This window comes from Diabrotica undecimpunctata, chromosome 8, assembly GCF_040954645.1.
Source record: "Diabrotica undecimpunctata isolate CICGRU chromosome 8, icDiaUnde3, whole genome shotgun sequence".
Taxonomy (NCBI): Eukaryota; Metazoa; Arthropoda; class Insecta; order Coleoptera; family Chrysomelidae; genus Diabrotica; species Diabrotica undecimpunctata.
In genome coordinates, this window is record NC_092810.1 from 133,879,463 (window position 1) to 133,903,956 (window position 24,494).

General features: G+C 32.5%; 1 protein-coding gene and 1 long non-coding RNA gene across 2 annotated transcripts; both read left to right on the plus strand.

Annotated features, from left to right (window-relative positions):
• Nucleotides 1-1,033: 1,033 nt before the first annotated feature.
• LOC140448044 (beta-hexosaminidase subunit beta-like) lies at nucleotides 1,034-24,263 on the plus strand. Its single transcript, XM_072541088.1, has 10 exons — nucleotides 1,034-1,326; nucleotides 10,237-10,424; nucleotides 13,879-14,110; nucleotides 15,160-15,275; nucleotides 16,314-16,519; nucleotides 16,871-16,983; nucleotides 19,530-19,728; nucleotides 21,611-21,827; nucleotides 23,323-23,467; nucleotides 23,972-24,263. Exons 2-10 carry the CDS (start codon nucleotides 10,251-10,253, stop codon nucleotides 24,184-24,186), a joined length of 1,617 nt encoding a protein of 538 aa, XP_072397189.1. The 5' UTR covers nucleotides 1,034-1,326; nucleotides 10,237-10,250; the 3' UTR covers nucleotides 24,187-24,263.
• Nucleotides 7,392-8,635, plus strand: LOC140448592 (uncharacterized). Its single transcript, XR_011951741.1, has 2 exons — nucleotides 7,392-7,537; nucleotides 7,593-8,635. It is a non-coding gene; the product is annotated as an uncharacterized lncRNA (long non-coding RNA).
• Nucleotides 24,264-24,494: the final 231 nt, after the last annotated feature.

A 24,494-nucleotide genomic window follows, 5' to 3' on the forward strand; every position in this document is an offset into this window, starting at 1 on the left:
ATATCGATTTAGTAGTCTCCTTGAGGGTAAGGAGACGAGTTATACTCTCCCATAAAGACTGTGATCATTTTAACATAATCAAAAACTGCCTAGACGTTAGTTAATATGTAGTGTATTTGGTAAAATTAAGTATGCGCTTAAATTAAGTTTCTAATCCTTATTTTGATCTCCCAGGCCTCCCCTACTGGTTTGTTATAAGTTCCATACCTTCTCAAATACTCTTCCTGAAAGGACCACCTGTAGATAATAAAGTGTAAACTCTAGCATTTCTGCGAATTTGCTTTTCAGAATTATCACAAATTAGCTTGTAACTATTGCTTAGAAGTAGAAGGTTCATGCAAATCTATGATAATGAAATATTATTAAAATTAACAATGTATGACTTTTTTTATAAAATAAGGCAAATTTTAGGATTGCATTTATAAGAGTTAAGAAGTTTTTATAAAATAAGGCAACTTTTAGGAATGCAACTATAAGAGTTTTAATGATTTTAAAATATACTTTATATAAAAAATAAAAGATTCATGTTGGTTAAAATTTAAAGTTAATTTAACTACAGAAGCAAAAATGTACAAAATAGTAGCGAGTTTATATTTACTAACAAAAGTTTAGTATAATTAGGTGCTGTTCTTACATGGTGCTTATAAAAATAAACTTTTAATCCTCAGAATGTTTAATAGCCCTTTTTCTAACTTTAACTAACTTTCACCCATCCACAAAAAATATTCTTTTGATTTTTTCGATTTGGAATACTACCATTTATGGTATTGTATCTTCTTCTCTTTTATTAATGTTTATTAGATATATAAAAATTGATGTATACTGTATATTAGTAGAGTTTGCTAGAATCTTTGTTTTTTTTTGGAAAACATTGTATAGTATAATCAATATTTGCGTAAATATGCAAAACTAGTGAAACCATGGCAACAGCACTTACATCAACGTCATACGACTCTTGCTATGTCATACCCCCACCTAATGTGACTAGTAGCGCCGTCGCCATTACGAACGGCTGGGCCCATGCAAATCACTCTCCCCACCTGTCCCATTCCACTTACACTACTATTTGTGGTATATACTCTGACACATGTGAAATACCGTAAGCGATGCTCTCGGTCAGAGGTGGTCACAGTATATTGTAATATTGTTATTCTTTATCAATATACTGTGTCTCGGTTTTCAGTCGATTCAGCTCAATCAATCCGTTACTCGTTATTTCTCGTAAACGGCAAGGCAAAGCATTGAAACGAACGGTCGATACTGAACATGTGAATGAAACACGTGAATATTAACATATTTATTTAGTTGATAAACTAATCGATACAGGTATGTAACAACTGCTTTTGATAAATTTGGTGATAGCGATATGTAGTAAACAAAATATTAAATTAAATGAATGGTAAACTATACAAAAAAGTGACAATTTTACTGAAAAAGCATAGAAAATATTCTAAAAAGAAAGTTTGTAAAGTTATTTTTTTTTTAAATTTGTTTATTAATTATTGCAAAAATAGCTTCAAAAGTTGATTTTCTAAAAATTAATAATAACTTTTCTAAAAATGCAGAAAAACTTTGATTTCGAGTGAGAATAAGTACACTATCACAAATATTTAGCTTTAAAAATTTCAAGAAGTTTCACTTAATAGTTATTGCAAAATTGAAATTGTTTATACCATTTATACCAACACCTTTTATCCCGTTTATGCGTAAACTATTGAGTCTACATTAATTATTTTAATCAAATAAAAGGCAGATATCGAGCACAGTTTTTATAAAATCTTGCCCAAGTACTTTCGCTCATAGAGCATCTTCAGAGGCATTTCGTCAAAATTAGGCTATCCAACAATATATGGAGAATGACATAAACATTAAATGGTACATTAGCACAACACGACACAAGGACAAACAGTTTAAAAATTATTAAAAATCGACGAAGCTATAATAATTATATTGGGTGGCATCAGGAGAGCGAATGATATTCTTAGCCTAATTTTGACGAAATGCCCCTGAAGATGCTCTAGGAGCGTTGGGAAAGATTTAATAAAAACTGTGCTCGATATCTGCCTTTTATTTGATTAAAAACATGACTGGCCTTTTGGCTTTGCCAGTGTCATTAACTTAGGAAAAAAAATTTGATTAAAATTCATTTATTCGAGCATTTAACCTTATATCACTTTACATTAATTATTCTCAAAGCACCAACTTGAAGAAAGAGGCTTATTTATGAAATTAAATTATTTAAAGATTAAAAAGTTTTTATTAAATATTGTAAAATATATTTGCAAAGTTACTGTTATTTTAATCTTATAAACAATTAAAATAACTCAGACGCAATAACATGTAGGAAGTTATTTTTTTGCCATGTCGGCATTTTTACACGAATAAATAAAATATAATGTCTTACTACCCTTAAAACCCGAGTTAGTCCTTTTTTAAACCCTTTTAAAAAGGGTTTAAAAGCGGAGTAATTTTACAATTTGGTCAGGTACTTTTGAAAGTGGAAAATTTTTTTTCATGTCGAAAGAGATTGTCAAGAGTTCATTTTTTTTGCTATGCTTGAGCCTGTATTTTATGAAGCTTCTTTTTGGTGTCCCATGAATTAATCATATTAATGCTCTTTTTTTCTGCAGCTTGTTTTACTCTCTGTTCAAACTCAGGGCAGGTTGAGCAAACATCTCTAAGAGGTGAGGTAAAACTGACATTGCAACGTGTTTTAAAAATGTGTCTAAAGTAAGATTCTTTTGCCTTTAAACAATTTTCGTTTGTGCTTTAATCATACATAGCGTACATTTTGCCCATGCTTAAATCAAAACTAAGGTAAATTATCTTGATTTTACCTCTACTATAATGGGACTCAATTCCCTTAATTTTTTAAATAAATTTGATGAGCAAACGCTGCCTCTTTCCTATTGTCACCACGAGTTACCTGGGACACCAGAGAACCATTCTTCTTAAAACGCTGGAATACACTTATTATTCGATGCTGTGTTATCTCTAAAATCTACAAAAAGGCATTTTTATAAACCTCTATTTCAACTTGGGCATTATTTAATACAAAATAGTGGGAGATGAATGTTTTCTAGGGTCCAACTTTCTTATTTCGCATTATTACTGGGGCAGATTTCTTGCAATATTTGGATGCAGTTGAATGCTTTTTTATTACTTCTATGCTTACAAGTCGGATAAATTGGTAATAATTGCGCAGAATGCCCGAAGCAAACAAAAAACCACATATTTATTCTTTCCAGAAATAAAAATTAAAATTTATACATTTCTAATTTAAAAGAAGTAAAATGTAGAATAGAAAAGTCTAGGAGAGCATTCAACAACATGGCCAAACTCTTTAAAAGACACAAGCTTAATCTGGATATAAAAGTAAGGCTCCTACGATGTTATATCTTCTCGATATTATAATACGGAGTTGAATCCTGGACACTCACTGAAGCGATGGAAAAATACTTCGCGATGTGGCTACTCAGAAGAATCATAAGGATATCCTGTATAGACAAGATAACCAACGAGACTGTACTACGAATAATGAAGAAAGAAAGAGAAGTGATGTATACGATTAAAAAGAGAATGTTAGAATATCTCGGACACATAATGAAAAACGGCACTAAATATAGATTACTGAAAATAATCCTTCAAGGCAAAGTATTTGGAAAGCAAGGAATTGGAAAAAGAAGAATATTATGGTTAAAAAACCTGAGGAAATGGTTCTCCACAACAAAAACTAATCTATTTAACGCATCAGTCAATAAAATAATTATAGCCAGAATGATCGGCAATATTCGAAACGAATAGGCACCAAAAGGAGAAGAATTTAAAAACCAAAAACGGTGTTCGTAGATAACATAAACCGTGGCAAGACGTAAATTAGTATACACGACGACATGCTAACTCAAATTTTAATCTTATCCTGTTCCCGTTTCCAATTATTTTTGTTTACTAATTTCTTTCTGGCTTTACTCTTAGGTGCTTCAACTACGTTCACTTGCATTTTTCGGAAAAATAACGCAAGTAATATTAAAAAAACACGAAAAAGGTTGAAATAACGTCGTAAACTGTTGCAAACTTAAAACGCAATGCTCACTATCAGTAGGTTTGTTCTAGTGCGCATGGCAACTTGACGAAAATAATACCTTTCGATTGGCTGTAACAGAGTAGTCCGATTCTGCTACAAAGTCAAGTTCAAGCTAAACATTTCTGAAACTGATACTCCTTTTAAAATGTAATTTTTTGCATGTTCTAGCTGTTTTTGAAACTAAAGCAATTCAGATTTGAATTCTTTGCATAAATCCTATAAGATTGTACCATTAATTTCAATTTTGAAAAAAATGTAGTTGTCCGTCTTTGATACCAAGCTCCTCATTTAACATATTTTTTAAATTGTTGTATGGTTTAATTTGATAAAAAGCCTTTCTCTTCAATTTGGTGCTTTCAAAATTCATGTAGATCTAATTAATCCGGTCAATTTAAACATAAAAATAGTGGTCAAATAACAAAAATTCCCAGAAAACCAATTGGTAAAGAGCTGGGGTTAACCATTACAAATAAAGTTTTAAAAATCCCATGGATCGTGTGTGTGCTACAAAAGTTATTCGGAGTCAAAGGTCAAAATTTGAGGTTTTTGGATTTTTCTCGAAAATCGTAAATTTTATCAAACAAACCTCAAACCAAAGTTGTAGATCTTAAAATTCTCTACAAAATTGGCAATTATGATTTTTCGTAAGAGTTACCATTCCTGAGAGATCGCAAGATAAGCCACGTATCTACTCGTTCATATCAGGCCCTTAAGACAAGTATAAATACCTATTTGTGTCTCTTTTAGATATATTATACTATTCTGAAAACATTTATTCAAAATATAGTCAATCCCTAACTGAATACCCTTTACTCATGTGGCCTTGAAAAACATCTGGTCATTTCTATCGTCCATAGTTCTCGTTCATATATCTGTTTCTTTTAGATACTAGTGCTAACAGGTTCAGTTCAAATGAAGTATACGTACTTATTAATAGGACGTCTACCATTTATGTTATTTGTGCTATTTAATAGCCTAAAAAATATCTCAGTTTTGCTCTATTTGCAATAAACTTTTAAGTGAAGATAAACAGTTGTTGTGATCGTGGAATGCCAAATTTAATAGAGGCCAGTGTTGCGAGAAGGGATGAGTTTACTGAGTATTTAAGAACTCAAAAATCCGTTACATATACCCGGAAAACTTCATTCGCTGCAGTGAAAAAACAGCGTAAGGAGGAATAGGCTAGTACTTCAAAAATAAATTTTTGTTTTAAAAAATACTGTTTATTTGGTGGCAATAAAGCCAATGAAGAAACTGAGAAAAGAAAAGCACAGCATCTTCGAAAAAAAAGTTTGTTAGGTGACTACACTAAAATTCAACGAATCTCTGTGGAAATTAGCTAAATATCGTTCTGATGATGTTTCAAAGGCTGTTCTGGAACATAGTTAAGTATGACGTAGTCGCTGCTGATGCAAAATACCATGACAATTGTTACAAATCTTTCTTAAAACCTAATATAAGTGGTAAAATTGGCCGTCCATAAGATGAAACTGTAAACTCGGCGATGGAGAAAATCTTTCAATTCATAGAAACGAGTGATGATTGCCAGTATTCGTTAAATGAATTAACGAATGGCTTGTCAAGATGTAGCTTTAGACGACAGAACTATAAAAATACAATTCAAATTGAAGAATGCCAGTAGAATTATTATTACAGAGAAGCCTGAAAAATTAACATTTATTTGTTTTATTGACAAGATATTTTAAGTCATGTTTGATCTGATAAAAAACACTTGGATGAAAAAGAAAGGAGGATGAAAAAAGTGGTTAAAAACTCTGAAAGCTGCTGTAGCAATTGTTCGTGAAGATATTCAATCTTGCGTTTTCTGTAATACTATGTACCCTCCACCAGGTAGAATGTTATAAACTACCGCGGATATAAATAACAATATTCCCGAATCATTGTCATATTTTTTTTCATCAAGTCATTTTAAAAAACAAGCGTTATAATTTAGATCATCTAAAGTTAGTTTGTACGAATATTAACCACTGCATCATGACTGCTGTTCGGCCTAGAACCTTTAAATCTAAACTACAGCTAGATCTTTCAGTTTATTTCATCAGCGAATTGGTTCGAAAAGTCTCATATAATATTTATCAAAATATCAATCGAAATTGATAGATAATACTCTGGAAGCGATTAAAGCTTTACTCCCACCTGCTCCAGAATAACTCTTCAACACTATTCCTTTGCAATTGCAAAAAAGGTTGTAGTGCCAAATGTGGCTGTAAAAAAGTCGGGTCGCTGACTTTTCCACATCCACATTTAACGATTCAGCAAGAGGAAGAAGAAGAAATCGAAGACGACTGTTAAAGTAGACTTTCAAGAGTATGAATCTAATTAAAATATCTAAAGAAATCAAAACAATAGTTAACCCAATAATCAATAGCAATATCAATAATCAATATCAATAACGTAATATCTAGAACTTGACGGGTATTGTTGCCTTAAATTATCCTAAAATTGTCATGATAGTTCTACACACTACCTCAAAGGTGGAGTGGAAATGTGTCCATATCATCTATAATGTGACTCTCAGAATCGCGATATCTCAGGAATGGTAACTTCTAGGAAAAAATCATATAAGACATTTCTGTAGAGAATTTTAAGATCTACACTTTGGTTCCAGGATTTTTTTTGATAAAACTTACATTTTTCGAGAAAAATCCAAAAAACCTCAAATTTTGACCTTTGACCTCGAATAACTTTTGTAGCACACATACGATCAATGGGAATTTTAAAACTGTATTTGTAATGGTAAACCCCAGTTCTCTATCAATTTTTGGCATTTCCGTAATTTTAGTTATTTTAAATGTCTATATTGACCGGAAAATAGTGTAGCATAATATCGTTGTAGATAAGAACTTTCTGGGATAAAAAATTTCAATTTTGCGATAACTGTTGGGTGAAACTTCCTGAAATTTTTATAGCTGAATACATGTGATATTTTTCCTATTATCACGCAAAATTGACGTTTTTTTTTTACATTTTTAGAAAAGTTATTATTAATTTGCAAAAAATCGAATTTGGAAGCTATTTTTACAATAATTAAAAAAAAAATAAAAATAACGTTACAAACTCTCATTTTAAACGATTTTCTATGTTTTTCAGTAAAATTGTGTCGCTTTTATATATAATTTACCTGTGTTCACCTTTAGTATTTGACCCCCCAGTATACGCGCGGATTACATACGTAATCCATTGAATTTTATAATATTGCTATTCGGACTATACTGTATATAAAGTTGCCTATATCCTTATACCTTCATAGTATAAGAAACTGTTTTAGTATGCGACTGTCGCTTGATGTGTGTAGGCACAGCCACCTAAAGTTACTTTAGGTGGCTGGTGGTGTAAGTATAAGAAATGGATTGTGTTATGTTACCATTGTAATCCACGCGTGTACTTACGTAACCCTAAACTAAAAATTATATGTTATATTCGGCGGTTAAGGTAAGTTTTCTGCATAAAAAGAGTACCAAATATTTATTTTTTATTTTTGCTTTAGTTATTCGGCGACTCTAATTTTGAAAAAATGCTGATGGAATGGAATAATGAAATAGAGAACGAGCAGAGAGCCGAATATAGATAGTAGTGACGACGACAGCTGTTCAGATGAATATAATGTAATACTATCTTGGCAAACACAAAAAAAACAAAGTGGAGTAAGATATGTCATGCGCCTACTTCAAGAACTTGTGCAACAAATCTATTTCTATCTATTTATACAGAGCTTGCTGTCCAATTTTGGACATAGGCCTCCCCTTCCTTCTTTCACGTCACTCTATTGTAGGCAGTTTGTATCCACTTCGGGCCTGCGTGTTTCTTCAAGTCATCTGACCATCTCATTTATGGCCTTCCTCTTTTTCGTTTGTAACTATATGGTCTAGAGTGTATAATCATCTTATTCCATCTGTCGTCTTTCTGTCTTATGGTATGTCCAGCGAACTTCCACTTAATTTTGCTATCCTGCGTTAATACATCGGTCACTTTTGTTTTGTTGCGGATTCAAGTATTTCTTTTCTTGTCTGATAGCCTGATGTTCAGCATTTGCCTTTCCATCGGATCTTATGGGTCTTTACTATTTTTCCATGTTTTCCTTTGTAAATGTCCAAGTTTGAGAACTGTAGGTGAGAACAGGAAGTATACATTGCGCATTGGTTGAAGACTCTTGTTTTTAACAAATATTGTTGGAAGCTACTAGGACCAATAAGAGAAACTAGAAACGCAAAAACACAGTTTAAATGCTTCAAATGTATGCTAGATGATAGTGTCGTCAAAGAAATTACGCGTTGTACCAACATCTATATTGAGAAGGTAAGAGCAAATTTCCAACGCTACAGAGATGCTAAAATGAGCGACGTCTAAGAGATTTGGGGACTTATTGGTATACTCTTTTTAGCAGGTGATCTAAATTCGGAACACTAAATATTTTGCAAATGTGATTAATAAGAAAGGTACTGGTGTTGAAGGTATTTACTTGACAATGTCTTTAAATCGTTTCCGATTTCTACTGAGATGTTTGAGGTTTTACGACTTTAATTCTAGACACACAAAAGAGAGAGCTGGATAAACTTGCTTCTATACGGGACATTTTTGGACTTTTTATTAAAAAATTTTCAAAAAAAATTTACACCTTCAGAATATTTACAGTTGATGAGCAATTACTTGCTTTTAGGGGAAAATGTCAATGCCGTCAATACATCCCCAGTAAACCATCAAAAAAATGGTATAAAATATTTGCATTAGTATATAGCAAATATGCATATTTATACCTATAATATGGGGATTTACTGTGGAATACAACTAACTGGTCCTTTTGAAACTAATGGAGTAGCGCAGAGGTTGTTCAAAGAATGGTTAAAAACATAGAAGGAACAAGCAGAAATGAAACCATGGATTTTACCAGTATACCTTTGGTCATGGACTTGCTTCCAAAAGCGATTAACTGTTGTTGGTACAATTCATAAAAATAGGAGGGAGCTATAACAAGAATTTATAACGTCTAAAACCAGAGACATACATTCTTCACCATTCGGATTCCTCTAAGAAAAATGTATCTTCATAACGTACGTTCCAAAAAAAATAAGGTCGTTTTAACCATGCACCATGATGACAGTATTGATCCTGAAACAGAAAATAAAAAACCCGAAATAATAACGGATTACAACAAAACAAAATTCGGTGTGGATCTGGTTGACCAGTTGTGTGCACAATATGATGTTTCCCGAAACTTTCGGCGTTGGCCACTCACCGTGTTCTTTGATTTATTAAATATATCAGAAATTAATGCATTTTTCCTTTATACGGCTAATAATGTCACTGCATCACTCCCAAGAAGCACTTTTCTTTAAAACATTTCGTTTGAGTTAATAAAACCACTGATGTTAAGGCGACTAGACAGACAACACTCACACATCAACAGAAATAAAAGAAAAAATTTCATTTAAAAATAAATAAAGAAACTCCTACAAAAGTTCCGACTCGATCTTCGGTCCTTGGGCGTTGTCATATTTGTGGACGAGCAAGGAATAAGAGCACAAGAAAATGATGCAGCAGCTGTGATCAGTGGACTTGCCCAGGACATTTAAAGCAAATATGTGTACATTATGCTGAGATAAAACAGAACATGCAGTCTGAATCAGATTAAGATGTTATATTTAGGACACTATAGAGCCTAGTTTGGTTTGTAACATTTGGTTATAGGAAACTTTGATTTATAGTATTTGTTTTTTAATTTTCATTGTTTGTTTATTTTTTTTAATTGAATGTACATTTTACTTATCAAATAAAGCCAATTATAGATTGCAGTGGTATTATTAAAACCTTATTAAAACAATAACAGTATTTTTAAATAATATTGCTTTTCACATAAGGAATAATTAAACAAAAAAATCAATAAACACAGCTGAATCATTGGTATTAGCAAATATCTGATAATAGAAATATAAAAAAAGGATTCATATAAATAAAAATATTTACAGTATCCACTTATGATAAAATTCAATTTTTATCACAAAAAACCTCAGAACTTCATTCTAATAGGCATATTAACTAAACATTTAGTTTTACTGTATCAAATCAGATGCGCTTTTAATTATTGTGTACAGTTATCCTCCATTTGGAAAAGTCTCAATTTTGTTTATTTTCAGACATTCTATAAATAATGCATAGAATAATATTTATGATAGTTGCATTGTGCGTTACTTTTGTTCATATGTACATAGAAGAACCAGGTCCAAGGTTTCCGCCAACCAAAGGAGAGATCTGGCCAAAACCGTTCTATCAATTAAAGAGCAATAATTCTTTTTTAATTGATCCACGGATTCTTAATATTAAGGTAAGTAACTATGCGTAATTTTATCAACATATATACCAGATAAGTATAAAAATGCAGGCGAGAAATTTGGCATTTTAAACAAACTAACACATTTTCCAGTTGCATTTTATTAGTTCTTAATAATTTCATTGTCTCTCCACGACATTTTAATTTCATTTTAGTAAATAATTTCTTACTTTAATATTTAATTATGTAATTAAAAATTAAATTTAAATTTAAATTATGTAAATTCCTATATCTTCAATCTTCTTTTTATATAGACATAACTCTATCTGTTTTTAAATGTGCCTCCAGTAAGTTGTCATTCCATCGTTTTCGTGGTCTTCCTACTTATCGTCTTCCTATTGGGGAACCGTCTCTTGCCGTCTTTACTACACTATTTGTTGTCATTCAGCCTATACGATCGTTCCATTCTACTCTTCTATTTCTTACCCAGTTCTTGATGTTCTTCACCTTGCATCTACGTCGTATATCTGTACTTCTAGCTCTGTCCCATAATGTCTAACCATGATTTTTCTAAGTGTTTTGATCTCTGCTGTCTCTAACATCCTTTTTGCCCCCTCTGTGCCAGGTCTTGTTTTTGCCGGGTATGTCATTATTGGTCTGATGACTGTTTTGTAAATTCTGCCTTTCGTTTCTTTCCCGTAATTTTTATTTCTCTCAAACTAATAATTACATAGTCTGTAGGTCGTTGAAATTCATTAATAAAATTACTGAAGCTGAAAGAATCTTTTACAAAAAAGTTGTTATCGGTGTCGTATGCATCACTTAAAATTTTTGTAAAATGTTGCGATAAATTTTCATTAGGTGAGTTGACAATAAATACAATAGGTCTCATTGTTAATTCTGGCTTGTGAATTTTTGTACATATCAACATTAATTGATAATACAGTTTGTCGCAGGTTGTTCGGCAGGGTTCAGTACTAGGTCATATCCTGTGAAATGTCCTGTACGACGGGGTGTTGAGGCTACAGCTGCCAAGAGGATGCACTCCTGTAGCTTATGCCGATGATCTTGCACTGGTTGCGAAGGCAGAAAACGGACACTGCTAATACGGCTTACACAGCCCTGCGTCGCATTAGTAGGTGGATCAGACAGAACGATCTACAGCTAGCGCTAAGGCGCTCAGAAAACTAAGGTGTAAGTTCTTAAAGGGAGCCGGGAAAAATGCTCTCTTTGCTTTATAGTGGAAAGTGTGGAGGTTGCACCGGTTAAATCGATTAAGTATCTGGTCTGGTTGTCGGAAGAACTAAGATCCGGAGTACACATCTAAAAGACGGTAGAGAACCGAAATCTGGAGGCGTTGGTACGGCTGATACCAAACAGTGGAGGCTCAGATAGCACCAAAAGGAAGGTGCTAAATGGAGTTTTTCAGTCAGTGGTAACCTACGCTGCTCCTGTATGGTGTAGCGTACTGAACACTGCGAAATACGCTAAGCTGATGGAGACTTCGCAAAGGCGAATGCTCCTCAGGGTCTCTATCGCATATAGGACGGTTTCAAATGAGGCTCTATATGTCATTGGAGCGGTGATACCGATCCTTTTGTTGTGCAAAGAGCGAGCGAGGGTGTACGCGAGGAGGATGCATGTGAATATAGATGAGAATTAGAGAGAAAGAATGATAGTAGAGTGGCAGAGAGACTGGGCAAATAATAGCGGAAAGGCATGGTGGACGAAGGAACTTATTCCCGATTTGAGGCCGTAAGTAGAATGTAAGTTCAGGAAACTAGACTACTTCCTGACACAGTTTCTGACCGGACATGGTAGTTTTGGCACCTTCACAAATAAAATAGGCAAAACTGCCTTGGCAGACTGTACTGTTTGTGGGGTACCGAACGCTTCCACCTACATTTTTAGCTGCTAGAAATGGGCAAATGAGAGGGAAGATTTCTAGAGGCGAATGAGTTTCGGGCAGGATGAAAGAAATACTGTAAACATAATGTTACGAGGAGAGAAAGAATAGAGAGAACTACACCGTTTGATTTCTGGGATGATGAAGAAAAAGCAGCAGGAGGACAGAGGCGGAAATGGAGCCAGGAATCTGAAATTTATGGTTAATATTATTTATTAGTTTATGGCCTAACGTCTGCAATATTTTCTGATTTACGGTAATAGGTATGGTTATTTATAAGTTTTTAGTTTTGTATTTTAGATGTTCATTGAGTGGCAAGATCACCTCTCTGGAACAGTGGTTAAGGTTTTAGCCGGAACACAGTTAATTCTGCACTATCCTGGGGTCTTTTGGCTTAGTATTCTACTCGGCTGAAAGATGCGAGTGTGTCTTGCTCCGTGACTTACCATGACCACCGTGACCACCGTTGTCTGTCAAAATTCAATGGATACCTTCTTAGGCTCTTACTGGAATTTGGCAATACGGCAATTAAAAAAAAATAATGATAAAAAATACTACAGTTAAAATTAATATTGTAACTTTAACGAACGAAAAAAAGGAAAAAATTATACAATTTTGCAAGTGAATATTCATTTATACGTAAAAACATGAAACAATTTTTTTTACATCCTTTACCTATTTATTGCAATATGTTTCTACAGATAAGAAAAACAATAATCAACAAGTTTATCACGTAAAACACATGGGAAATCGGTCCAGTGACAAACAAAGGGATCACAGCGTTTTAGTCTTCCTTGGTTACTTAAGTAGGTCTTGGCCAAGCGTATTTGGATAATTACGGGTTCAGTAGTCTATTTTTGTAAGTGCTACTTAGTAAGACAACGGTGTTGTTTTTAATATTTTCAATCTGAAGGTCTTGATATGTAACATAATTGGGCACATACCATGGTGCATTGGTAATAGGTCTCAAAACTTTAGATTGGAAACGCTGAAGTTCTAGTAGATGAAAATTATATGTACCCCATATCTGCATACCGTAAGTCCAAACTGGCTTTAGAATACATTTATACAGTAATAATTTATTATTACTGTATAAATTTGGATTTTTGGTTCATAAACCATTACATTTTCGTGTATATTTTTCCTTGTTGTAGTCGTTTTGTCTAGATGTGCTTTCCCCAATCTAGTCGGCTGTCAAAATGTACCAGAAAGTATTTCATATCACTTCTTTTCGGTATTATGGTATTGTTTATACGCACAGATGTTATTTTAAAAGTCTATATTGACCGGAGTATTTAATAAAAGAAACTTTTAAGTTTTATCGGTGTTGTTTTTGAAATTATATGTATGAATTTATTGTATTTTTTATATGTACAGTTTCAAAGACAAGAAAAAAGTTAACTATTATATTAAAAGACGAACGCTCCGATATAGGTCGATGTAACCGTGAGCCGGCGACTGAACTGGAATGGAGAACCACTCACGTGCCCATCTCTACTGCCTATCTATACCTTTCTAAAATTTGAATAAATATAAACATAAAATAAATAAATGTAAACGAATAATTATTGTATTAATATTTAATAATATATTATTTTACAGGCAACAAGATATGAATGTTCACTAATAAGAAATGCGATTGTGTATTATCTACACGTTATTTCAGAAGGTGGCGTTTCAGAAGAAAACAAACTTAAAATACTTAAAAATAATTCGAACACAAGATCATCGTTGCATGATCCTGCTTCAGTAGGACTTTTTGAAACACTTGAAATAAAGCTTGATTCTCCATGTACGGGAAACGAATTTCCTTCAGATGATATGCTAGAAGATTGTAAGTTTATGTATTTTAACAGTAGAATATAGCTTCCTATTCTTCTTTGTTTCTCTAGAGCAACAATTCTTCCCCTCTGAACATTTGACAAACCTACGTAGGGCATATTACCTTTTTTGAACACAAACTTAACTTACTCTGACGTCTCGGTTTTACAACTTGACACAAATAATAAAATTTTTCAATGTGTACTTGATCAAATTTTCTCAATTATGAATCGTATTTCCAACAAAAACCTTTATCTCTTATCTGCAAAAAAAGTTGTCATGCATTTCTTATTATTAGTAAGAAATACTGGATGATTCCATATAAGTTTGGTTATATATATATATATATATATATATATATATATATATATATATATATATATATATATATATATGTTGGAAATATCGGGTATGTGGTCTATATTAAATAAAAATCTTTGTTTTTTCTAAAACTCAATATTTCGCCATTTATTTAATAGCTTCATCGGGAGTAAAGAAATTAAAGATTATACACATAAATAAAATTGAATATTAAAATAACAATATTGCAGATGTAACTGTACACTTAATAAAATGCATGTTAAAATTTAAAATATCTTTGAGCACGTTCGTTAACAATAAATAAGATGGAACAAGTTCCAAGACTTATTTATCGGAGTGGTTGGTACTAAGAGGTAATGTTATTAGAAAATACAGATAATTTTCTTGGGTAATGGTGACTCCCATATAAAAATTGTAAAGGATCCCAGTTAAATGCGATTGAAAGACTTGTGTCACAAATCGATAGATCAATGACTGATGTTCTACCATTATGTATATACATTAAATCTAGTTGGCCTTTCATCATTGGGAATGTTTCAGTTTTCTGTTTTTAACAAGTCTTTATCGGTATGCCTTTGGTATTAAAATTTCTTGTACCCCACATTGGGTTGTGACTATTGAAATCTCCTAATATTAGCCTGGGCATTATATATTAAACTGAAATTGTGGTTAACTCCTTTTACAGATAGAAAACTAATAAAAATGGCACAATAGCTTCAGAACTATATTTTTATGTTCTAGATACAATCATTATATCTGAAGATGTAAAGCAACTAAATTCAAGTTCAGTTTGGGGCATTCTTAGAGGTTTGGAATCCTTTTCCCAAATGATCTATATAGCAGATCATGGATTATCAGTAAGTAAATGAAATGAAATTGTAATATTGGCTTTATTGAAAATTGAACCTCATTGTCTAATGCTTAACGATTCTGCACCATTGTCTTGTAATTGTCACATGGGTTTTACCGTTTTGAAATCCACGATTGACTTTGGATCGTGAGATAAGAAGTATTTTAACTAAATCATCTCCTCTTCATCACCATAAGTACAATCATGTGGTTCTCTAACCTGAGATGTACTCTAACATTACCTTCTCAGAGGTACTTCGAAAAATCCGCAAGACAAACAATGGTAGTAAGAACAAATACGAAAATTTAAATAATCATATTTTATTGAATAAATTGGCAGATTTTCCTCTACATAACAGCAAGTCCTATACAAGATTCAGCTAGACGGTTTAAAAAATAAATGAAGGTCCAAACAAAAATTATATCGCTGAAGGATGAAGACAGCTAAATTCCTTAATGGCACTTCTATTTTTTCATTAGATGGTGGATCTTGGTGACTGTATAAAACCTTTGCTTTTTAAGGTCCATTGGATGGTGGATAGTGAAATGGAGCCTGGTGGTGGATTAATTATCAGTCCATGGATTTCTCGTACGGGACGAGATCCAAGATTCTAAACAGAGCAACGTTAAGTTTTCGACACGGAAAACCTGTCAAGTGTCCACGCTCTATGAAAAGACCTAAATCTCAGAAAATAATAAACTTGACATAAAGACAAATTTATTACAGTAAAAAGAAATTAACATAAGAAAGTTTCTTAAAAAGTCCAATGAAAATTTTTCCAATTATTAGCAAATTACAAAGAGTTTAAAAAAGGTTTTAAAATAAAGCAAAAAAAAATAATGGCAATTAGCCATTCTTTTTTTTGCCTGCAATATTTAAAATATTATTTAAAAAGATAAAACAACCATTGTAATATTTACTTGTGTCATAAGTCAATTAAATTAGATTTTTACTCGACTATAAAGACAGGTCAGACAGTTGACAGAAAACTTTTTCAGAAAAAAAGATACACAAAATGAGATTTACCTCTGTTTTTTTATTTTAGCTTAAAATTAACAAGACTATTGTGGAAGATAGTCCTAGATTCTCACACCGTGGACTTCTTCTGGATACATCACGACACTTCATTCCCCTAAAAACCCTTTTACTTACCATTGATGCAATGGTTTTTAATAAATTAAACGTGTTCCATTGGCATATAGTGGACGATCAGAGCTTCCCCTATGTTAGTAGAAAATTTCCAGAACTAAGGTAAGTATGTTTTAAAGTATGTGATAAAAAATAAGCGCTAACTACATAGTGTTGTATTTCTGCAACATACATATTTTTAGTACACCATATTTGCTAAATACCAAAATACGGTATTCCTAGGCAATAAAACATCGTCTACTTACCTCATACTATCCTTTGATATTTATTTTAAACTTTAAATAGTAAAATATGAACAATTTATTCAGCAGTGAATGAGCTATGTTGTATAAATATCTCACCATACTTTACCATGTTGTACTTCTGCAACAGTATGCATTAAAGGGTTAATAGAAAAAAAACTTTACAGTAGGTTTGTTTATTTATTTTATTTATTATGTGTTATTTTTTTAGCGCAAAAGGAGCATATACACCCTACAAAACCTATTCGTATGCAGATATAAAGATGGTTATAGAATATGCTAGATTAAAAGGAATTAGAGTTATCCCAGAATTTGACACACCCGGTAAGAAAATAATTATAAAATTTTAAAAACATGGATTGCATAAAACATATCCTCTTTATTATTGGTATAACTATCTTTATGTACATTCATAAACTACATGTATATACCTTTGCATACCTTCATTATCATGCGGATCTGTTTCTTTATTTATACTTCTCCATAAGTTGGGTCACATTAATGTCTGTCTGTCTTAAATCACACAAATATTAATTTCTTCCACAGAAATATTTCGTCCAATTTTTATCTCGTCTCTCTTTTCCATGGTTTTTAACTCTATTCCTTCCTACCTTATTTAACGATGGAGTTTACTGTGTTTTTTTTAATTCAGCACAGATGCTGCTAATAACTTTTTTTAATATAACTAATGAATTAACAATCAGAATAAAAATATGTATTCTATAAGTTAATGTGATGAGTCCTGTCCTGTCCCTGGATTCTGGCGTGTTGTGGTCCCTTCCAGGAGATAATCACGTGCCCAGGTTACCTAGACCAGAGAACTAACGATTAAGGATTTTCCCGTCATTCGTTGATACAGGTACCTTGCAGCTGCTTTTGATCAATTTGGTGATATAAAACACTATGTAAGAAACAAAATATGCAAAAGATTAAATGTCGTTTTTTACTTATATACAATATATAAATAATGTAAGAGCGCTGTTTAATTTTAAATATTAATTAAGTAAAAAATGATGTTTAATCTTTTGCATATTTTGATTATTATACATTGTTATCACTAAATTTATCAAAAGCAGTTGTTAGATAGCTGTATCAATGAGTGTCACGAAAAAGGCTTTTTATTTGCTAATTTCTCTGGTCTAATTGGTCTGTTGGCCAACGTCGTTTTAGTCTTCTGATAACTTGATGTTGAGGTATTGCGAAAATTAATGGATTGGAGTGTGTTTTCGGGGTGTAGAGTTGTGTTATAGAGGGAGCACCATTTATCGGAACGACCACATCGAGCGTCATAAACAGGAGATGGTTCCTGATAACTGGTCCTTATAAGACAGCTAACTCTCACTTATGACTCCACGTGTCATCTGCATTGGTCTGCAGGCTAAACTAATTGAGGGTAGCCAGATAGGGCAAAAATTCCACCGAGCAATTGCCGGTATAAGCAATCTCACACTTACTGACCAACGGCTTCGGGCGAATGAGTTGGTAAGTGGAAGGACACTCTTATGTTCTGGCGCTAAGAAATTGGCACTAAGGGCGAATGAATCAAGTAAATGGTCAACGGCATAAGGATGCAGAAAACAAGGAGAAACCACTGCATTAAAGATCCAATTGGATATTTCTAGTACAATCATCATGGCAATGAGTACTGAAAGAAAAAAAGAAACTGAAAAGCAAAAATAGGTACTTGGAACGTCAAAAGCATGTATCAACCTGGTAAAATGCATAACATCCTTCAAGAAATAAGAAGAATAAGTCCACAAGGAAAATAATTCCTGCAGCTGGCTGTATACCACGTATCACAAAAAAGCGGTTAAATCTTTGTAAATGATTCTGTAAAAAAATTAAAATTACTACAAAGAAATCAAATGAAAAAGGTACTTTGTGAAAGAGAACTGAAATTAGACTTGAGAGTTAGGCTGGCAATGTATTATATTTTCTCGACGTTGCTTTACGGGATAGAAGCATGGACACTTAACGCGTCGACTACTAAAAAGTTGAAAGCATTTGAACTGTGGGTGTATAGTATATGTAACCAACAACGAAGTCTGAGAAGAGTCAACAAAAGAATGGAAATATTGGAAACCAACAAGACACGAAAGCTGCAATACTTGGGGCATGTTATGCGTAATGAAAGATACGACATACTTCAATTAATTATACAAGGGAAAATACAGAGCAAGAGAAGTGTAGGAAGGGGAAAAATCTCATGGTTGCGTAACTTGAGGGAATGGTACGGATGCACATCAATCGAACTATTCAGAGTGGCAGCATCTAAGATCAGAATAGCCATGTTGATTGCCAACCTCCGTCGTCGAGATGGCACGTAAAGAAGAGAAAAAGAAGTGTGTGTTAACTATTTTGAATATATTAAGATTTCTTTTGATGGATTACTTCTTTTTCTATTGAGATGTTTAAATCCTCATAGATTCTTTGGTTGGTTATGCACCAGGACGCATCAAAAATTGCTCTGAAGATTTTTGAGTGACATCTTTCTATTATAGCAATATTGAATTTACTACTACAGCCTCACAGCTCTATGCCATATGTCCATATTCCTTTAATAACTCTTTTATAAATTAATAAATTTTTAATCTTTTATAAATTATTACTTATTGACAGCGCAGAGGTTTTTCCAATTAACCAATTGATTTATTTTTGTCTTAGTTCTATTTGTTTTTGTTTTTTTCGCTGATGTGTTTCTTCCAACACAGGGTTTGGTCCAGATGTAGCCCACGTTATTTAGGCAAAAGGTTGCTTTAGTCCTGATAACAGCTCTATTTCGTTTTCGATAGTTCACCCTCTATTTTACTTTCTGGTGTACGAATAATTTAAAGACTCTAACCTAAAACTATTCTTTTTTTTTGTAATAGGACATACAAGATCTTGGGGTATAGCTCATCCGGAAATTCTAACCGCCTGTGAAAAAAATTATACAGGAAAATACGGGCCCATCGATCCAACTAGCAATGAAACTTATGTGTTTTTGAACGATCTATTTACAGAAATAAGCGAAACTTTTGCTGACAGGTATATTCATATTGGCGGCGATGAAGTAGAATTCGAATGTTGGTAAGTTTTTAGTTAGTGTTAAGTGGTAACTTAAATTTTAAGTCATAAAAAAGGAAAAAAACAAAAAAGCAATTTTATAGGTGTTCTTATTAACACGCCCGATGCCTCTTGTCCTTACTGGAAACATTTTTTTTCCATTTTCTGAAAAAATGGGCGTCATTTGCAGATAGTTATAATGTGTATTACTAGTTGGGTGCAGACTAAGTAACGATTACTTAATATAAAATCTACTAGTTCACTTTATTATTATCATCCAATGTATAGCGGTCACTCGAATTTAATAAGTGAAGTACAAAAAGAATTACTTTAGCAGTTTTTCGTCCTCTTTATAAGCAATTCTGCTTGTTCATTGGCGGATTAATACCTCTATGGAAGGTTGTCAGTCCATCTTTTGCGCGGTCGTCCGATACTTCTTCTGCCGATTGGTGACTTATCTCTTGCTATTTTGACGACACAAGTCTTCTCCATTCTGCTTATGTGGTTATTCCATTCTTTTTTTATTTTTTGTCCATTCATTTATACACTGAACGTTACATTTTCTTCTAATGTCTTCACTTCTCTTTCGATCTCTCAGCGTATTTCCTGTAATTCTTCTCAGTACTCTCGTCTCTGCCGTTTCCAATAACCTTTGCGTTGTGGCTGTGTCGGGTCTTGTTTCTGAGGTGTATGTCATTGGTCTTACACTGGTTTTATAAATTCTTGACTTCATCTCAGTGTTATTGTGTCTGTTTCGCCATATAGTGTTATTAAGGCATCCTGCCAGTCTATTTGCTTTTTGTACTTGATGTCTCACTTCTTTGCCTAGGTCTCCATAGCTAGACAGTGTAATTTCCAGGTATTTTATTTCCATTACTTGTTCAATACTGATGCCATCAATTTCTATTTTACATCTGGTTGGTTCTTTGCTGACTACTATTGTTTTAGTTTTCTGAGATGAGATTGTCATATTAAATTTTTTGCTCTTATGTTAAATCTGTGGACCAGTCTTTGCAGACAATCTTCATCTTGGGCTATCAATATTGCGCCGTCTGCGTAACAGAGTATTTTGATTTCTTTGTTTCCCATCCTGTATCCTCTTCCTTTGTTAACGAGTTTGATGATTTCATCCATAATCAAATTGAAGAGCATGGATATCAATGAATCACCTTGTCTTATTCCGCTGCCTATTTCTATAGGTTTTGTAAGTTGTCCATCTATTCTGACTTTCATTTTGTTGTTTTGGTAGATGTTATCGATAGTTTTTATAATATTTAGGGGAACTTCTCTATTATACACAAGATGGATTACATCTTTTAGTCTTACCCTGTCAAACGCTTTCTATTTCTATTATACTCTAGTGATTTCTCAGTAATTTGCTTTATAACGAATATTGCATCTGTACACGATCTTCCACTACGAAAACCCTGTTGTTCATCTGTTAAATTTATCCTCTGATTTATTAGCACTTGTAAAATTTTAGTTGTAAGTTTTAGCGTAGTATTTAACAAGTTTATACCTCTGCAGTTTTCTGGCTGTTTTTTATCTCCTTTTTTGAATAGTAGAATTAGTTCGCTCGTTCTCCATTCTTCCGGTATTAATTGTATTTTATAATTTTATTAATTAATGTTGTTAATTGTTCTGTCATTGCTGCTCCACAATATTCCAGTAACTCGTTTGGTATCCCGTCTTTACCTGCTGCTTTTCTGTTCTTCAACTTTAGCAGTTGATACGGTTAACTTAAATAAAAAAAAAAAATATTATTTGAAAATTTTCATATATAGACAAAATATATAGGTACACACCTCAGATAGCTGTCATCAAGGATATTAAATATAAAATGTTTGTAAATAGTTAGGTTGCTCGTGAAAAAAAAACCCTAAACATTATGAAAAATACTTTTTAGGAGTAGCAGTTCAAAAATTAATGAATACATGATGGAAAATAATATCATTAGTTATAAAGAATTAGAAAGTTTGTATATTGGAAAGGTTATTAATATAGTTAAAAAATTAAATTATAAACCGATTGTATGGGAGGAAGTTTTCACAAATGGCGTTAAGTTACCGGCTGACATAGTAATTCAATTATGGAAAGATTTCTGGGAAATAAAAATGGTCGAAGTAAGTATTTTATTTTTTAATAAAACTGTACACAGCTTTTGTTAACGACTAAAAAGTTTTTTCTTTTTTTTTCCTTCTTTATAATTTTAGGCCAGTAAATTATTAACGTGAAATACGGTAATACCCTGTAATTTCCCGTGTCACCACCGAATTGCATAAAAAGTTGAAAAAAGCGCATTAAAACCAAATTAAAAAAAAAATAACCACTTTGAATCGGTTAAACTTACAGATCATATAAACAATACATAAATAAAGTAAATTGTAAAGCGGTAACGATTCATTTTATTTGGGGTGCTAATTACGGGGTGAGTTTCATGATGTTTTTACCAAAAAGGAATGGACCAACTTTATTTTGAGCGTAACTCGCTTAGTTTTGATGCTAGAAACTAAAAAAAACAAAAATAGATCTTTTTTAAAACACTTTCAAAAAGTTTTGATAACTTTTCCCCGAAAAGTGCTTTATATTTTGGTTAGGGAGCTATTTGTGAAAAACCGTCTAAAAACGTGGTTTTTATTTTGAAAATGAACATTTTCACTCGCAATTTACTCAAAATGTAATGACTTTTAAATAAAGTTGGTTGGAATTAGTCAATTTATCCATTTCCGGACTTATTTTAAACGTATAATTTTTCATCCCCGAGAAAGGGTGGCTTTCAAACCTGAAGTAAAAGCAACCCTGGGATAAGTCAAATTCAAATTTTCAAGCAAATCCGTCGTGACGAGGAAAACTATACTTCAAAACGGTCTATAGTAAGTCTACTATTTCTATTTTGATGTCTTTCTTATTTATTTCACTCAACACTCTGCCAAGAGTGGTATTTTTTTCGATTCCTTATTACCGTCCATCTTTTTCTACGGACGTCCAATACTTCTTGTTATTCTATGGATTCCACCGTTACTTGATGGAACTTCAATAAAATTTATTATAATATCTTATCACGACAGCTGTATGTGTTTACACTTTATAGTCTTTAACTGAATAAGTTCAGGAGGAGAGAACTGTTTGTCTCTAGTTGGTCATTCAGAATTATATCTGTATTTTTTAATTTGTTAATTTACATAGATTCTAATAAAGGTAGCTTTATTTTGGATATGAAGAGTCTGAAATTCGTCATTAAACGAATGATAATGTCGAGAAGGTGAAGTACGTAAATAGAATCTGTTTTTTTTATTACTGAAAGCCCTTTTATGTTCTGGTATACGTTTATTAAAAGTTCTACCAGTTTGACCGATGTAAGTTCTTAGGCAGTCGCCACATTTAAGTTTGTATACACCACTGTGTAAGTGCTTTTTCTTTTGGCTCTTGTTGTTTTTAATATACTTCTTGTTCTAATTGTTTTTAGACATTGCCTCTCTTTCCTTATCCTTTTTGTTCCATATCGTTCTCGTTTCCTTCAAGGCAATGGACTTCATCCTTAATGTCAATGGACTTAAGGAGTTTCCTATGGGGATACCATTTTCATGTAATTTCTTATAATATACTTATATTTTTCAGGTAACAAAAAGTAACCGAAGTGCAATACTCTCGACCTGCTGGTATCTAGATAACATCGGTAGTGGAGGAGACTGGCAAAAATTCTATTCATGTGAACCTTATTCTTTTACAAACGATCCCATATTGCGAACTTTTGTTAGGGGAGGTAAATATATACAGAGTTAGAATGTAAATCCATTATATATAATCGATACATCTCGGAAAACTGCAATACAATTTGTATTTCTACCATAGTTTATCATCAGATAGTTAAACTAGAAGTACACAATTGTGAGTAGGTTTTTTAACACTACGAACATTTATTTAAAAGTAATTTTTTTATTTGTTTAAAAATACAATCTGTTACATACAAACCAGTAACACTAAGCATTTTTATTGAACGAACATAATATTTATGTAACCAATAGTTTTGGTCCAATGACTATTAACTCCTGATTTAAAAGTAATGCCTTATAACAAAATTAAATACCTGGCCGAAAAGAAGGCTGGCTTTGTGAAAAAACCTAAATTTCTCTAAAATAAATACCGTAAATCTGAAAAAGAAGACAAGATCTTTAGATAAATTTATGAGAATGTTGTCCACGTAGTGTGAATTTTTACATATATTTTCTGTATACGAAGCAGTAATTATTTAAAATGGTACTTTTAGGTGAAGCCTGTATGTGGGGAGAAGTCGTAAATGAGTTTAATGTAATTTCAAGAGTGTGGCCAAGGGCTTCAGCTGTTGCCGAAAAACTTTGGTCACAACAGGAATTGAAAGACGATATATATGAAATAGAAAGAAGGCTGGAAGAACATACATGCAGAATGATCAGGAGAGGTATTCAAGCTCAACCACCTAACGGCCCTGGATTTTGTTATTGATATTCATTTATATATTAGATAAAGTTTACAATAATTTTAGGTTAATAAACATTTAAAGATTTTAAACATATTCATTTATGAACAAATAGATTATTAAGAATTAAATGATATTTATAAAAATTATTTCATCAAAGTAACATGTGAAGAAAAACAGACGTGTAAGGTAACTTTTGAATCGAGTTGGAATACTTGACAAGAAGTCGGAATACTTGGCACACATCATAAGAATTGAAAAATATGAACTAATAACGAATATAATGCAGGGCAAAATCAAAGACAGAAGACGTAAAATCTCGTGGCTACGCAAT

Coding starts and splice junctions, on each gene's coding strand:
- LOC140448044 (XM_072541088.1), top strand. CDS start 10,251: ATGCATAGAATAATATTTATGATAGTTGCATTGTGCGTTACTTTTGTT. Junction 21,828..23,322: donor GGGAAATAAAAATGGTCGAA/GTAAGTATTTTA, acceptor TATATTTTTCAG/GTAACAAAAAGTAACCGAAG. Junction 23,468..23,971: donor GCGAACTTTTGTTAGGGGAG/GTAAATATATAC, acceptor TGGTACTTTTAG/GTGAAGCCTGTATGTGGGGA.